Genomic DNA, 13,680 nt, shown 5'->3' on the forward strand with positions numbered 1-13,680 from the left:
TGACACCTTCCTTGGTGTTCTGCAGGTTCCTGCAAACCAACTGCTCGCATTCTGATGTTATTATGATCTGTTTGTGTGGAGCTATCTCAAAAAAATGATTCTGGGCTAGGTTCGACGATTCTAAATCAACGAAGATTCCTAGTCACATTCTGGTATGCGGGCATCATCGTGTCACACAGCGGCCACCCATTGCGTAATCACAAACTAACCAGACTCCTGTTTCTCGGCAGTGATTGTCGATATGCATGTGCCTGTTCTCCCATGCTACTGAATCCCCACACCACACCCACATTAAGATCTTCCCCACCGGAGGGAAAGGTCCAACATGTCCCAAGACCTGGACACCAGCCAAATCAAAGAATGGCGGTCCATCATCACTCTCATCATCTTTGTTTTAACGAGTAAGTGAACGCGGTAGTCGGGTTTTGTCTGTTGCTCAGCCCTGATTTTTGTGCAGATATTGTTGTGCTTTTTCCCTTTCACGTCCGAATATACTTTCCACGATGGCTGGCCAACGCAATTCTGGATGGCCTGGGTGCATTGCGCATAGTACCCCCCCGCAAAATTGCCTCGCAACCCGATAAGAAACCAAGCTCGTTCGTGCGGCTTAGCGTACCTCTCAACTTCGTGACGGCACCATTAATAGCAGATCTCTTCCTTCTGGCTATCCTAGCCATTGGTCGACAAGAAGTACACGATGGAACCATCGGCACGGACAACATCTCTCCCATCGACATTATGGCATTCTTTCTCACGTTGGCTTATATTGCCATCTCAATTGATGCTTCCGGTCTCATCAGGTATCTGGCCTTCAAGGTGCTTCAGAAAGGAGGCGACGTGGGTCACCGATTATTCTTCTTCCTCTATGCCTTCTTCTTTGGGCTCGGCAGCTTCATTGGAAATGACCCCATTATTCTGTCCGGTACAGCCTTTCTCGCGTACATGACCCGCGTGTCAAGAAACATTGTCCATCCCCGAGCCTGGATCCACAGCCAGTTCGCCGTGGCCAACATCGCCTCGGCCATTTTGGTCTCTTCCAATCCCACCAATCTGGTGCTTGCTGGTGCTTTCAAGATCAAATTCATCGTGTACACCGCCAACATGATTGTCCCAGTGGTAGTGACCGCCATCGTCATTTTCCCCTTCCTGCTATACATCATCTTTGCAGACGTATCTCTGATCCCGCTCTCTATTGAAATGCACGAGCTCTCCGACGAGGCCAAAGCCAAGAAGCCCGTGAATCCCAATATTCCTCACGCCAGAGGTAACGACGACGAGGCCGAAGAGGACAATCCCGAGCAAATCAAATCACTTTCCCTAGAAGAAATTATGAACCCCTTCTTGGATAAAGGAGGCGCCGCGTTTGGTGCTGTCATTATGGCCGCCACTCTCGTTACCCTTCTTGTGCTTAACGCCGCGACCGACTCTGGCCATGAGCGTCCAGTGTATTGGGTAACCCTACCTGCCGCTTTTGTCATGCTCTGTTGGGACCTTGCGTCTGGGTGGATTTATCGGCACGAGACACGCGAAATTGCTGCCAAGGGCCGACGGGAGCTCGAAATTGCTCGAGAACGGCGAAAATCAATTTGTGCTTCGCCGGAACAAAAGGTACTCGATCGCACGCAACCTAATGTACATGACCTTTCTTCAAAGAGCCCGGATACAAAGCATACAAATGGCACATCACTCGACGCCACCGCCGACGGAAGCACCGGCATTAAAACGCCTCATGTGGACTGTGAAACGCCTGTGTCAGCTTCGGTCATTGCTGAAAAGGAGGAGCCTTTCCCCGATATGCTGCCACAAGCTACACTCGAGACTAGCTCGAAAGAACGGGCTCTCATGACCTCGCCTGGGGGCCTAGACGTACCGCCAACGGATGAGATCGATGAGGAGACACGAGGAGCGGTTTACAACCCCGAGGGAAAAACGCCAACGACTCTGGTATCACTCACTGCTGATGTCTACCGGTGGCTACAGGAGACATTTCCCACCGTCACAGTAGTCATGTCCCACCTGCCATTCCCACTGATTCCATTTGCGCTATCCATGTTTGTCCTCGTGCAAGCACTTGTGACCAAGGGGTGGGTGCCAGTATTTGCGTATGGATGGGATCGCTGGGTCAACAAGACTGGAGCAGTTGGGGCAATTGGCGGCATGGGGTTTTTGTCTGTGATCCTATGCAACGTGAGTATCTCAACGGTACCCTACATTGACATCGTCCGACCGACTAACCTCTCGTTGTGTCCAGTTTGCCGGAACAAACATCGGGACCACCATCCTCCTCTCCCGCGTTATCCAAGCGTGGGAAGAAATCCATAAACAAAACCACATTCCCATCAGTGATCGCGACTTCTGGGCTACAGTGTACAGCATGGCTCTGGGTGTGAACTACGGCGCATTTAGCACATCGTTCAGTGCATCATTGGCTGGTCTGCTCTGGCGCGATATCCTGGCGAGAAAACATATCCGCGTGGGCAGTATTGAGTTTGTTCGGGTCAATCTGCCTATTATTGCTGTTGCGATGGCGGTTGGGTGCACGGTTCTGACGGGCGAGGTCTATATTGTGAGGAAAACCACACCTCACGACCTACGGGTATGATGGGTTGTTCGTGATAGTGAATATTGTCGAGTAGACTTGATATTAGCTTATGACTGTTATGACTGCATGGTTGTTCGAATCCACTCTATGTGTTCCGTCTATGCTCATGTGTCCCGATCGAAGGCTATAATTAAGCACCAGACGAAGCGAGGTCGAATCCCACCAAAATAATGGGATTATTTCATAGTCAATTATCTCCGAGGCCAATATTAATGTTGTTCCGACGAAATCGATATTTGCAGTTAGGGCGAAGCACAGTCAGCCACATGAGCCGATGACGTCGGGCAACAACAGAACATCCCCAACCCGCTTCAACCATCCTCAGGACGATGAGAAATGCCGTCGTCTTGCATGCGACCAAGCGAATACCATGGCAAAGGCGCATTCACTCGTCAACAAAACACAGCTCCATTCTCGAGCCCCGGTTAGAAGGCCATGGCAAGGTCATTCGCGACGAATACTCGGTGATCCGCGCTGACTACGGTTCGTTCCCCGTCCCCATGCCTCACACAGCTCGCTGCTCACCATTCGTCCATATAGCGGCACCCAAACACCCCGTCGTTCTCGCGCACGGCCTGCTCGGCTTCGATGAATTGCGCCTCGCCGGTCCATATCTCCCCGGCGTCCAGTACTGGCGCGGAATCAAAGAGGCGCTGTCCGCGCGAGGAATTGAGGTGATCACGGCCACAGTGCCCCCATCCGCATCAATTGAGGCGCGCGCAGAGGAGCTGGCCCGAATTATTGAGAGTGACGCGCACGGGAAGGATGTCAATGTCATTGCGTAAGTCCAGTGTTGCTTCCGATCTGGTCTGACAGGAATGCTGATGGTTTTGCATACAGACATAGCATGGTATGGATTTTGTTGTTTGTGAAATGATAATAGTCTCTGATTCATCCTCTAGGGGTGAGATATCTATCGCTACCGGGTTCCGCCTTGCAGCGCAACGGCTAATGAGAAGTGCGAAGCGGGCTTGATTCGCGGTATATGATCAGTCGTGTCCAGCCCCAGAAATTCAAAGTGCTGTCGCTGACGACAATTGCGACGCCGCATCGAGGTCTGCTCTGGTAGTCCGCTTTCCCTGACATCTCTAATTATGCGACAGGCTCGGCCGTGGCGGACTATGTGTTTGAAACGATAGGAGGTTTGTTTACCTGATCCCGTCGGTTCAACGCCACCGCTCATGCCGCTTTACAGCCGATCGCCTACCGCAGATCTACTATGCACTCGACCGTCTCAAGTTCGAGACTGGTGCCTTTGAACAGCTAACCCGGAAGTACATGGAGGAGACCTTTAACCCGAACACGCCTGACATGGACGATGTCCGGTGCGTTCCATCGGAGATGACGAACTGTCTCCAGTGCTAAACTCCTCGATAGCTATTTCTCGTATGGCGCCGCCGTGGAACCGAGTATCTGGTCCGTCTTCCGACTATCCCATCGCATCCTAGCCGAAGCCGAAGGCCCCAACGACGGCCTGGTCAGCGTCGCCAGCAGCCGTTGGGGAGGCGAGCTGGGGTACCAGGGGACCCTGATGGGGATCAGCCACCTCGACCTGATCAACTGGACCAACCGGCTCAAGTGGCTAGCCGGGGAAGTGACCGGTAACCGACAACAGTTCAACGCGATCGCGTTCTACCTGGACATCGCCGGTATGTGATCTGATCCACCGGACCCAAGGCTTCGGGCCGAGGGCTGACGATCTCGCATTCTTAGACATGTTGGCCAAGGCCGGATTGTGAGAAACACGGGTGCCTGGCGATACCCGTCGATAAGTCTCTGGGAGGTCACAATCTATTCTTGGAATCCCCCACGCAGGTCCTTGTAGTCTGGAACCCCGGCTCTTCTCTTGCACGCCCCGTAGCTCTGATCGTCGAGGGATTCGAACTCCCGGCCGAGGGTTCTTGCTGCCTAGTTCCGTTGCAACCATCGACCATCGTAAACCCCTATCCAAATGGGCCCGGGGGGCTGAGCGAGAGGGCGCAGTTTTCCCTTCTGGACAAACGATTCTTTATTAAAAGGAAACAAGAGGGTTGGGTCTTATTATCATTCTTATTGTTGGTGTAGAACGAACCAAGCTCGGCAAGCCTGATCTGCCGCCCCACGTCATTCCTTCTTTCTTTGCTCCTTCGAAGAGCCGCTTGACTTCTTCCTTCCTCCCACTCCAATCCACCAAATCCCTGAGGGCTGTCCGCCCACCGACCCTGACCAAATTGGCGCTCGTCGCATGAGCTGAGCTTGAGAACCTGGAAATCCCAAGATCGGCGACAGTGATAGCGCGCACGCCCCGAGCTTCCGGCGCCCGCCGCCATGTCCGCCTCCATCGTGCTGGCCGGCCAGCAGCAGAAGCACTACACCAACCTCGACTTCATTTCCGGCAAAGTCGTTCTCAACCTCCCCACCGAAACTGCGATCGGGGGCATCCAGGTCAAGTTGGAGGGCGAGAGTCGCACGCGTCTCTCCGGGCCCCGGAATCCCAACAATGTGCACTCGGAGAAGAAGCGGACGGAACTGGAGGTTCACAAGGTGGGTTGTGAGGGCTGGCCCATGGGCTTGACCAGAGCAGCAACACTGATCGCGTGCAGATCCTCTACAAGGTCGCGACCGTCTTCCCCACGCCGGCGGTCATGCAGACGGGTTCGCAGGCAACCGCCTACACTTTTGCGCCGGGCTCCTACGAATACCCATTCCAGTTCAAGTTCCCCTTCAATAATGCTTGCAGTACCCACAACAGCATGCTCACCAATCTCAACCTCAACTTGGCCGGGCTGAGGGTGGAGATGGCTCGCGATACGAACCGTCATGTCAAAAAGACTCTTCCCCCGTCCCTAAGCGGGTTTCCCGGCATGGCAGATATCAAATACTATGTGAAAGTGACCATCATCCGGCCGCAGTTCTACAGTAAAAATATTCGAGCGGTGGGTGTGATTTCGGAATGGAGGTGGAGTGGCTCGCTGATTTGATTTCTGGCAGACCGTTGGCCTCAACTTTCTCCCCATCGAACCACCGCGGACCGGGAATCCCAACGAAGAGACCTACGCCAGGCGGCAGCATCAATTCTCAAAGGTCCCAGGGGGCCAGAAGAAGAAGAATCTCTTCGCACGCGGATCGACTCGGGATGCCGAGCCTCCTCGCGTGGCCGTGGATGCCCGACTTCCAAACCCTCCCATTCTCACTTGCAACGAACCAGTCCCGCTCCGGCTCCTGGTAAGAAAGGTCACGGACACTTCCGACACCATATTCCTTCAGATGCTGCAAGTGGAACTAGTTGCCTACACCAAGATTCTGGCGCACGACCTCAACCGCACTGAAACGGGCTCCTGGGTCATTATGAGCCGCAGCAACATGAATATGCCCTTGGGCAAACCCGGTGAACTGGTAAACACCGAATTGCCTCTTGACGCGAGCTTATGGAATCGCTGGCCCCTACCTAACACGGTAGCTCCGTCTTTTGAGACATGTAATATCGAGCGAAAGTATGAGTTGGAGGTCCGGGTAGGCCTGACGCATGGCACTCCGGGGAGCATGAATGTATGTGTATTCCTTGATTTTATGGTCAAATTGTCTAACTTTATTATAGCCTCAGCTCATTGTTCTTCCCTTGCGAATGCCGGTCAAGGTCTTTTCCGGAATCGCTCCTCCACAAGCTTTGTTAGACGCACTAGCCGCGGCATCCTTACAACCTTCACCTCCGAACACGCAGTCACCCCGAACCTCCCAACCCAGCTCGCCAGCAATCGCAGGTCAGCCTCGGCCACCTATGCCCCCACGTCCGGCCACACTACCAGGACCCATCAGCGTCGGAGATATCTACGACGAAGCACCCCCTAGCTACGAGGATGCGATGGCAGACAATATAGGCCCGGTGGATGGCCCCCGCCGCGAGTATCACCCACCAGACGCCTCCTCTACCACCTCGGGGAGCACCATGGAATCTGGAGCTGATGCCAAGTCCCCAGTTGGTGAGGATGGTCCTGCGGCCGCGGGGACTTCAGGATCCGCAGCCTACCGCGAGAACCGCTCCTCCTCGGAATCTTTTGATATGCTGCCCACCACCCCTCCCGAATCTCCTTCGCCTCCTACCTCCCCCGTCGCACGCTCGCGCAGTACGATGAAAGTCTCCCGGAATAACCACGACGACGACGAGAGTCCGCCGCAGTATCAGCCTGTTGCGGATGGTCAATTACAAGCCCCGCCGGCGGTGGAGCGCAGGCCATCGAGGCCTAATCTGGGCGTTCCGAGCCGGAAGCCTGTTCCGCGTAATTCTGGCCCGAAGTGAACCTCGTTGCGATACTATTTTACTCAGTTATTGTGGCATGGTGACCTTGTTGAATGATACATACGGAACAGAGGACGCAAAGGCGTACAGCACCTACATAGAAGGCACGGCACGTCAGTGAACCTCCAGTCCTGGTTTTTGACCTTGCATGCCCTTTTTTACACAGATACCCCCCCATTTCAATGCCGCGTAAATGATCTTGCTTTGCATTATTTATTATTAGCGGAGTTAGGACTATCAATCAATTGCATGCATCATTCATACTCCATCCAAAATATAGATCGGTAAAAATTCAGCCTGGGGCATTCAATCGACCCCATCGGGTTAGCGCCACTGCCTCCACGCGGTCGAGCTCCGTTTGATTCTTTCGTTGCGCAACTTCATTCCCATTGTCTTCGACTCCCCAGAAACTACTCGGAGGAGCATGTTCAACCCAACTCCGACTCCTACATGGCTGTCGCCATAACCCTTCCTGCCCTCAATCCTCTCTTCTGTCTCTCCTTATCCAGTGTCGCGTCCTCAATCTCCGACCCGAGTCTGCAGACCGCAATCTTGAACACAACACCCATTCGCCTATTGTTCCCGATGGTCTAGCGCATCCTGTCTCCTACACACATTATGCGCTTCCACCTTATCATCTCGCGCCACGGCTTGCCCGTCACACGCATCCTATGGACTACCACCTCCCCGGCCTCCGCAGCAGGCGGGTATGGCACGCAAATCGCAGCTTCCACCTCGGCTATTTCGTCAGCTCGCAGTCCAAACATTGCATTTGCAAACGGCGGGTACACGGTCGCACAACTCCTGGAAGATGTGAACGAGGTTGTCCCGCTCGAGACTGGGCCGGCTCTGTTCGACGCCGAGTCCACCGGACAATGGGGACTGGAAGATTATGTTGTTGAGATAGGTGGCTCGGAATGTTTGCATTTCATGGAGGTGGAGGGTTTGTTCCGGGAGGGTGATGAGGTCATGTATGTGTTCTCGATCTGTCTTTCACTACGGGGTTCTGGCTAACTCACGCTACAACAGTATTCGAGCGCTCCAACTGTCAGATCTACGAGCAAGGCGATTGTGCGGACGCCACCAGATTTCGAATGACGGCAAGCATCTCATCGACGGTGTCCCCTTCGGGTCTCCATACCTGAGACGAACAAGTTCCGCTCGACCTGTCATAAGTATCCCGCCGCGAAAGAAACGGCGCACCGTTTTCTCGGGCTGGGAGTCCGATCATGCCCCGCAGTATCTGTCCGATGAGATTCACGCGGATGCAGACGAAGAGGGCACAGATCGCGACTGGCTGCCGGCGGGCGAGTCGAGTTTTGGCAAGGAACTCTCCGTCATACCCGCCGAGCATGAAGTATCTGATATGGGGACTGTGATCCGGCACCATATCCATGACGACGAGGAGAGCGACCTCGACTCTGATTATGAGGAAGAGGAATTGGAGAACGAGCTTCAAGCTTTGAAGGAAGACTTTGAAGGACCTGCGTCTCAGTTTATCGACGTTGATAGCCAGGGTCGACCGGTTAGCCGACATACCTTGCGCTCGAGCTCGGCGTCCAAGAGACCCTCCTCAGCGGATACGCAGCGCAGGAGTTCACTGCGTCCAACTTCGTCTCTTTCTAACAAGCGATTCCATGGAGAGGATATCTCGCCGCGCACATCAAAGGCTGTGCGATTTAACGGAGATGGCACACAGAACGTTCTGCCTCAACCTACTGGGACCACCGATCGCAAATCTCCCGTCTCCGAATCCTCACTATCCTCGTCCAGCGACTCCAGTGACTCTTCCGATGCCGACTCGACCGACGAAGAAGATTCTGACTCTGATTCATCCAGTGACTCGGATAGCTCTAGCTCGGGAGCGTCTAGCTCAGAGGAGTCGGAGGGAGTCGAGGGTTCTCCACCTACAAAGAAAGCCAGACTCTCGATTCTCAATCCACCTGGCCAGGGATCAGTGCGAACTCGAAAGAGCAATACCCGTTACAAGCTTCGGCGCCGTCTATCAAAGTTGAAGGAGCTAGGCGTCCTGTCCACGGACGCAGATTTCGCCGCGTTACGCGAGTGGGAGGAAGCCAACGGAGGGTGGTACTTGCCCGTCGAGTCGAGAGATCTGTCTCGGCCTTTGAGCAAGGAGCAGAAAAAGGAACAAGCCGAGGCAGAGTTCGAAGCTCGACGTCAGAAACTGCTCCGGGATCTTGCGGCTGGTGGCGTCGAGGTAGACGGGTCGTCGGAAAAGGAGAATGTCCCGCCCCGGCAATCTGTCGCTGTCGTTGACGAAGAGCTACCTGCCAATGGAAAAGCGGCCGAAGAAAGATCCCCGGCGAGTCGTCGCACACTCGACATTGCCAGCTCTCGTCGAATGCTCTTTGGGTCACTCGGGGTACGCACGCCCAAGAACAAGGAAGAAGACGAGGCAGCAAGACGCAAATTTGCTGCCCAGGTCAGTACCGTTCATCCTCGGAAGAAGAAAGAAGAAGAGAAACAGCCCGTCGATGAAGAAAGTGAGCCGGATATAGATTGGCAAGAAAAGCTGGTCATCCGTGCAACCGAGTGTGTTTTTGAAGATGTCGAACTGAGTGGGCCGCCTTTTCCGTTCAAACAACGCTGGGATACGGATGCGAATGCGATGATTCGGGAGCTCAAAGGTGGAAGCAAGAAGCGGAAAAGAAAGCAGCGAATTCAGGTCTATGACAACGGTGGCCAGGAAGATGAGTACGATGATGGAAATGCCCATTATGAGGCCTACTTTGAAGGCGACCATCAACTCAATTATGATGATGCCGAGCCAGAACCTACGGAGACTGACCCCAAGGAGAATGTTGAAGATCTCCCAGCTCTTCCGAGCGACATGAGTTCTCTCCCCGATCTTGTGCCTAGTGATGTGAAAGTCGGTGTCATCATTGCCTTTCGGCAACTTGACATGTCGAAAGCCACAAACTGGCAACCACGAATGTCCGAGTATCGTGTTGCCGAAGTCCACGAAGTGGGTGATCACGGCATGATCCAAGTGCGACTTGCGCAACGGGATCGAAAAGTCAAGCCCGTCGAAACGGACATGGACGACGAGCCCCGCCAGTACAGCGGGTTCGAAATGCCGGGATATGACGACGATGAAGACGAGGATGATGGATTCCGCGAGCTTGCTGTTCTGGAACTCAGCGATCCCAAACTTCTCCAGCCTGCGAATGTGCATGGTCAGATGGATAGCGTGTCAGTCAATTGAATTTCTTCTTTTTCTCCCGGTCTACATTCTTTGCAATGTTCATGTGCTTACTTGTTTCCAAGTCCTGTATCTGTAATTGAAGATTCTATGCCGAGTGCTCAGCCTGCTTCGGGTCTGGCTGGAATGGACATCGATGAGGATACACTGGTCACCGACAGCGGACAACCACCATCCCCACCTAACCCTGCGCCACCGTCTGAACAACCCTCGGCTCCTGTCGCCGCACAGGCAAACGGAACCGATGACCGCAGTCAAAGTTCACGGGTCTCATCGCCCGCTTTTCTCGGATTTCCCTCTCCCCAGGTGGAAGTACACTCCTCGCAGCGCTCAGTTTCAGGACACGATCCGCTCGAGACAAGCATACTTGATGGGCAGACCCTGATCGGAGAGGCGCAGCTAGCTCCGGCAGACAGTTCCAACCAGGAAATATCATTTTTATCAAACGGGCAGTCTGGCGAACCCGATGCGCAGGTCGACAATCACGAAGTCGTTCATCCTTCGGAGATGCAGTCGTCTCAAGTTGAATACTACGACGCAGCGATGAGCGCGTCCCGGGCTGAGATTGGGGCACCACAAAACGGTCTAGGGTCGAGTCAATGGGATACCTTCCTGAAGTCGTTGAAGAACTCGACTGACTCTGAGGAGGATGAGGATGAGGATGAGGATGAAGAAGAACATGACCAACTCCCGGACTTTGACCAGGAGAATGGAGATGGTCTGAACATCTCCCCAGACCCATCGCCAAAGGCACAAGCCAACCTATCCAAGCGCAAATCCCCACCAAGCGGCCAAAAGGACACTCCTACTCCCTCTCAGCCTCTGCCGAATCTCGACCTCGACTCCCCGGCAGCTTCCACCCGCTCTCGCTCCAGACGCTCTCTTCGTTCTCGCTCATCTCGAAACTCCCAGGTCCAACCATCGCAGACGTCTGCCGCAGTTGACCTAACCTTATCCAGCAGTTCACCGCCAGAGAACTCACAGCAGTCACAGTCCCAATCGAAGAGCGATGAAGATAGCGGGCGTCGGTCGTCGGGACGGCGAACCAGGACGTCTGGCAAAGTGCAGCGGTTGTCCCAGGTTAGCATTGGCCGTCGTTGATCTGGATTTCTTCCTTCGTTTGTATCTAATAGTTTCTTGTGTATCTTATTCACTCATTCAATCCCCATGTGAAAAGCATTATCCGCATAACTCTGTAGATAGTTAGATCATGTATTATTTTCTTGTGGAATGGATTATACGATCCTCCCTTATACTAGTCTGACAATCCGCCCGCCATGATTGGCTCCGGCCAGTATCCAGGGGTGATGTCATCCCGAGTATATGAATCACTGCATATCGTCTGCCTTGCTCTCTTTCTTCCCTTGTTCTTCTTCTTCTCTCCCTCTAATTGACCATGAGAAGAGCACCGGTCTCTCTACCTAGAATCCATCCCCGCCCACGGCATCTCTCCATCCAATCCCGTTCATCAATCCCCAAACCCGGCCGGTGTAACCACTGCCGCCAGAATCCCAGCTGTGCTTGCCCCTGCTGTGCCCGTCATTCTTCCCTGCCTTTAGGTACTGCGTTTAACCCCTCACGCAGCTTATTACCAATCCTCTCTGCTGCACCTTCTCCCTCTATTTCTTCCTCGCCCTTCCTCCATCTTAATAAACTCATTCGCACATTAACGACAAAATCAAATACAAATACTACATCATCCAACATGGCTCAAGAATACAAATTGAAGGATATCACCTCCTTCGCGGACATTGCTCCCATGGAGAAAATCGAGTGCGAGGTCGAGGGTGTCCCGGAGGGAAAAGTTCTCGTTCTGAAGCATGACGGCCAGGTGCATGCCCTCGGTGCTCACTGTACGCATTACGGCGCGCCCATGAAGCTGGGTGTTGTGGCCCCCGATGGAAGGATCACTTGTCCTTGGCATGGAGGTTTGTCTCTTCCCTTGTCTCTCCTCCTGTCATTGTAGCGAAAATAATAAGCAGGGAGTACGAGAAAGCTAATTAATATGAATCAGCCTGCTTCAAGATCAGCACCGGAGACGTGGAAGACGCCCCCGCGCCGAACGCGCTGAACAAGTTCGATGTGTTTGAGAAGAACGGCGCCGTGTATATCCGCGGTACTGAGGCCGATATCAAGGCTGGGCAGCGGAACCCGGTCATCAAGTGCAGTGTTTCGCAGCCGGAGGAGCGAGTCGTTATTGTCGGCGGGTATGTTTGGGCCTTGTTTCTACACCACCTCATTACCTATTCTAACACCCAACCAGTGGAAGCGGCACCCTGGGGGTCGTGCAGACCCTGCGCGAACTAAAGTACCCAGGCCACATCACCATGATCTCTCGCGAGCCGAACCTCATCATCGACCGGACCAAGCTCTCCAAAGCCCTGATCGCAGACGCATCCAAGATCGAATGGCGGCCAAAAGAGTGGTACGACGAGGCAGCGATCGAGACAATCTCGGACGAGGTGACGGCCGTGGATTTCGAGAAGAAGTCCGTGTCCACGCGCTCCGGGAAAGACATCCCATACACGAAACTGGTTCTTGCGACGGGCGGCGAGCCGCGTCTCCTCCCTCTGCCGGGCTTCAAGGCCGGCGAGCTGGGCAATATCTTCACGCTGCGCGGGGTCGCCGATGTGCAGGCCATTCTTGGCGCGGCCGGCTCGGGGAAGAAGAATGTTGTTGTTGTTGGGAGCTCGTTTATTGGGATGGAGGTCGGTAATGCCCTGTCCAAGGACCACTCCGTCACGATTGTTGGGATGGAGAGCGCGCCCATGGAGCGAGTGATGGGTGCCGAGGTCGGGCGGGTTTTCCAGAAGAATCTGGAGAAGAACGGGATCGTCTTCAAGCTGTCGGCGGGTGTGGCCAAGGCCGAGGCCTCTGCCTCGAATGCGCAGAGTGTCGGCGCAGTGCATCTCAAGGATGGAACCGTTCTGCCTGCCGACCTGGTCGTTCTGGGTGTGGGTGTTCGGCCCGCCACGGATTTCCTGCGCGACAATGCCTCTATCTCGCTGGAGAAGGATGGCTCCATCGCCACAGACACGCACTTCGCCGTGCCTGGTTTGGACAACTCTGTCTTTGCAATCGGTGATATCGCAACCTTCCCCTACCGCGGCCCAGGCGCCGATGTAGCCAACGGCGGCTCCCCCACGCGCATCGAGCACTGGAACGTGGCGCAGAACTCCGGCCGCGGTGTCGCGCGGGCGATCGTCCATTCTCGTCGCAGCTCGCTCTCTTCCCTACCAGCCAAGGCTTTCATCCCCATTTTCTGGTCCGCCCTTGGGGCCCAGCTGCGCTACTGCGGAAACACTGTCCATGGGTATGACGACGTCCTGCTCCGTGGGGAGCCCGAGAATGGCAAGTTCGTGGCGTACTACAGTAAAGGAGACACCATTGTTGCGGTGGCTACGATGGGCGTGGACCCGGTGATGGCCAAGTCGGCCGAGCTGATGCGGCGTGGGAACATGCCTTCGAAGAAGGAGATTGTGGATGGGGTTGATGTGCTCCAGGTTGGTGTGCCGGAGGGAATCAGGATGTGAAAGAAGAAGTAGTCATGATATATATGAATGAACTGTTTTCTGTTAA

At 54.3% G+C, this 13,680-nt stretch overlaps 5 protein-coding genes across 5 annotated transcripts; all 5 read left to right on the forward strand.

Annotated features, from left to right (window-relative positions):
* Positions 1–325: 325 nt before the first annotated feature.
* Positions 326–2,602, forward strand: PFLUO_LOCUS3513 (uncharacterized protein; the record flags this gene model as incomplete). The annotated part of the gene is made up of 3 exons (XM_073780768.1): positions 326–401; positions 458–2,187; positions 2,252–2,602. 3 exons carry the CDS (start codon positions 326–328, stop codon positions 2,600–2,602), a joined length of 2,157 nt encoding a protein of 718 aa, XP_073637590.1.
* Positions 2,603–2,931: 329 nt separating this feature from the next.
* On the forward strand, positions 2,932–4,341 carry PFLUO_LOCUS3514 (lipase 2; the record flags this gene model as incomplete). The annotated part of the gene is made up of 7 exons (XM_073780769.1): positions 2,932–3,085; positions 3,143–3,383; positions 3,569–3,657; positions 3,706–3,744; positions 3,798–3,927; positions 3,980–4,251; positions 4,316–4,341. The coding sequence occupies 7 exons, from the start codon at positions 2,932–2,934 to the stop codon at positions 4,339–4,341; spliced, it is 951 nt and encodes a 316-aa protein (XP_073637591.1).
* A 568-nt stretch (positions 4,342–4,909) lies between these two features.
* PFLUO_LOCUS3515 (uncharacterized protein) lies at positions 4,910–6,878 on the forward strand (the record flags this gene model as incomplete). Its single annotated transcript, XM_073780770.1, has 5 exons — positions 4,910–5,125; positions 5,185–5,517; positions 5,573–5,806; positions 5,849–6,130; positions 6,180–6,878. 5 exons carry the CDS (start codon positions 4,910–4,912, stop codon positions 6,876–6,878), a joined length of 1,764 nt encoding a protein of 587 aa, XP_073637592.1.
* Positions 6,879–7,496: 618 nt separating this feature from the next.
* PFLUO_LOCUS3516 (uncharacterized protein) lies at positions 7,497–11,202 on the forward strand (the record flags this gene model as incomplete). Its single annotated transcript, XM_073780771.1, has 3 exons — positions 7,497–7,849; positions 7,908–10,091; positions 10,167–11,202. The coding sequence occupies 3 exons, from the start codon at positions 7,497–7,499 to the stop codon at positions 11,200–11,202; spliced, it is 3,573 nt and encodes a 1,190-aa protein (XP_073637593.1).
* Positions 11,203–11,806: 604 nt separating this feature from the next.
* On the forward strand, positions 11,807–13,634 carry PFLUO_LOCUS3517 (Apoptosis-inducing factor 1; the record flags this gene model as incomplete). The annotated part of the gene is made up of 3 exons (XM_073780772.1): positions 11,807–12,029; positions 12,116–12,308; positions 12,365–13,634. The coding sequence occupies 3 exons, from the start codon at positions 11,807–11,809 to the stop codon at positions 13,632–13,634; spliced, it is 1,686 nt and encodes a 561-aa protein (XP_073637594.1).
* Positions 13,635–13,680: the final 46 nt, after the last annotated feature.

The sequence above is a fragment of the Penicillium psychrofluorescens genome (genome assembly GCF_964197705.1).
Source record: "Penicillium psychrofluorescens genome assembly, chromosome: 2".
NCBI classification, from domain to species: domain Eukaryota; kingdom Fungi; phylum Ascomycota; class Eurotiomycetes; order Eurotiales; family Aspergillaceae; genus Penicillium; species Penicillium psychrofluorescens.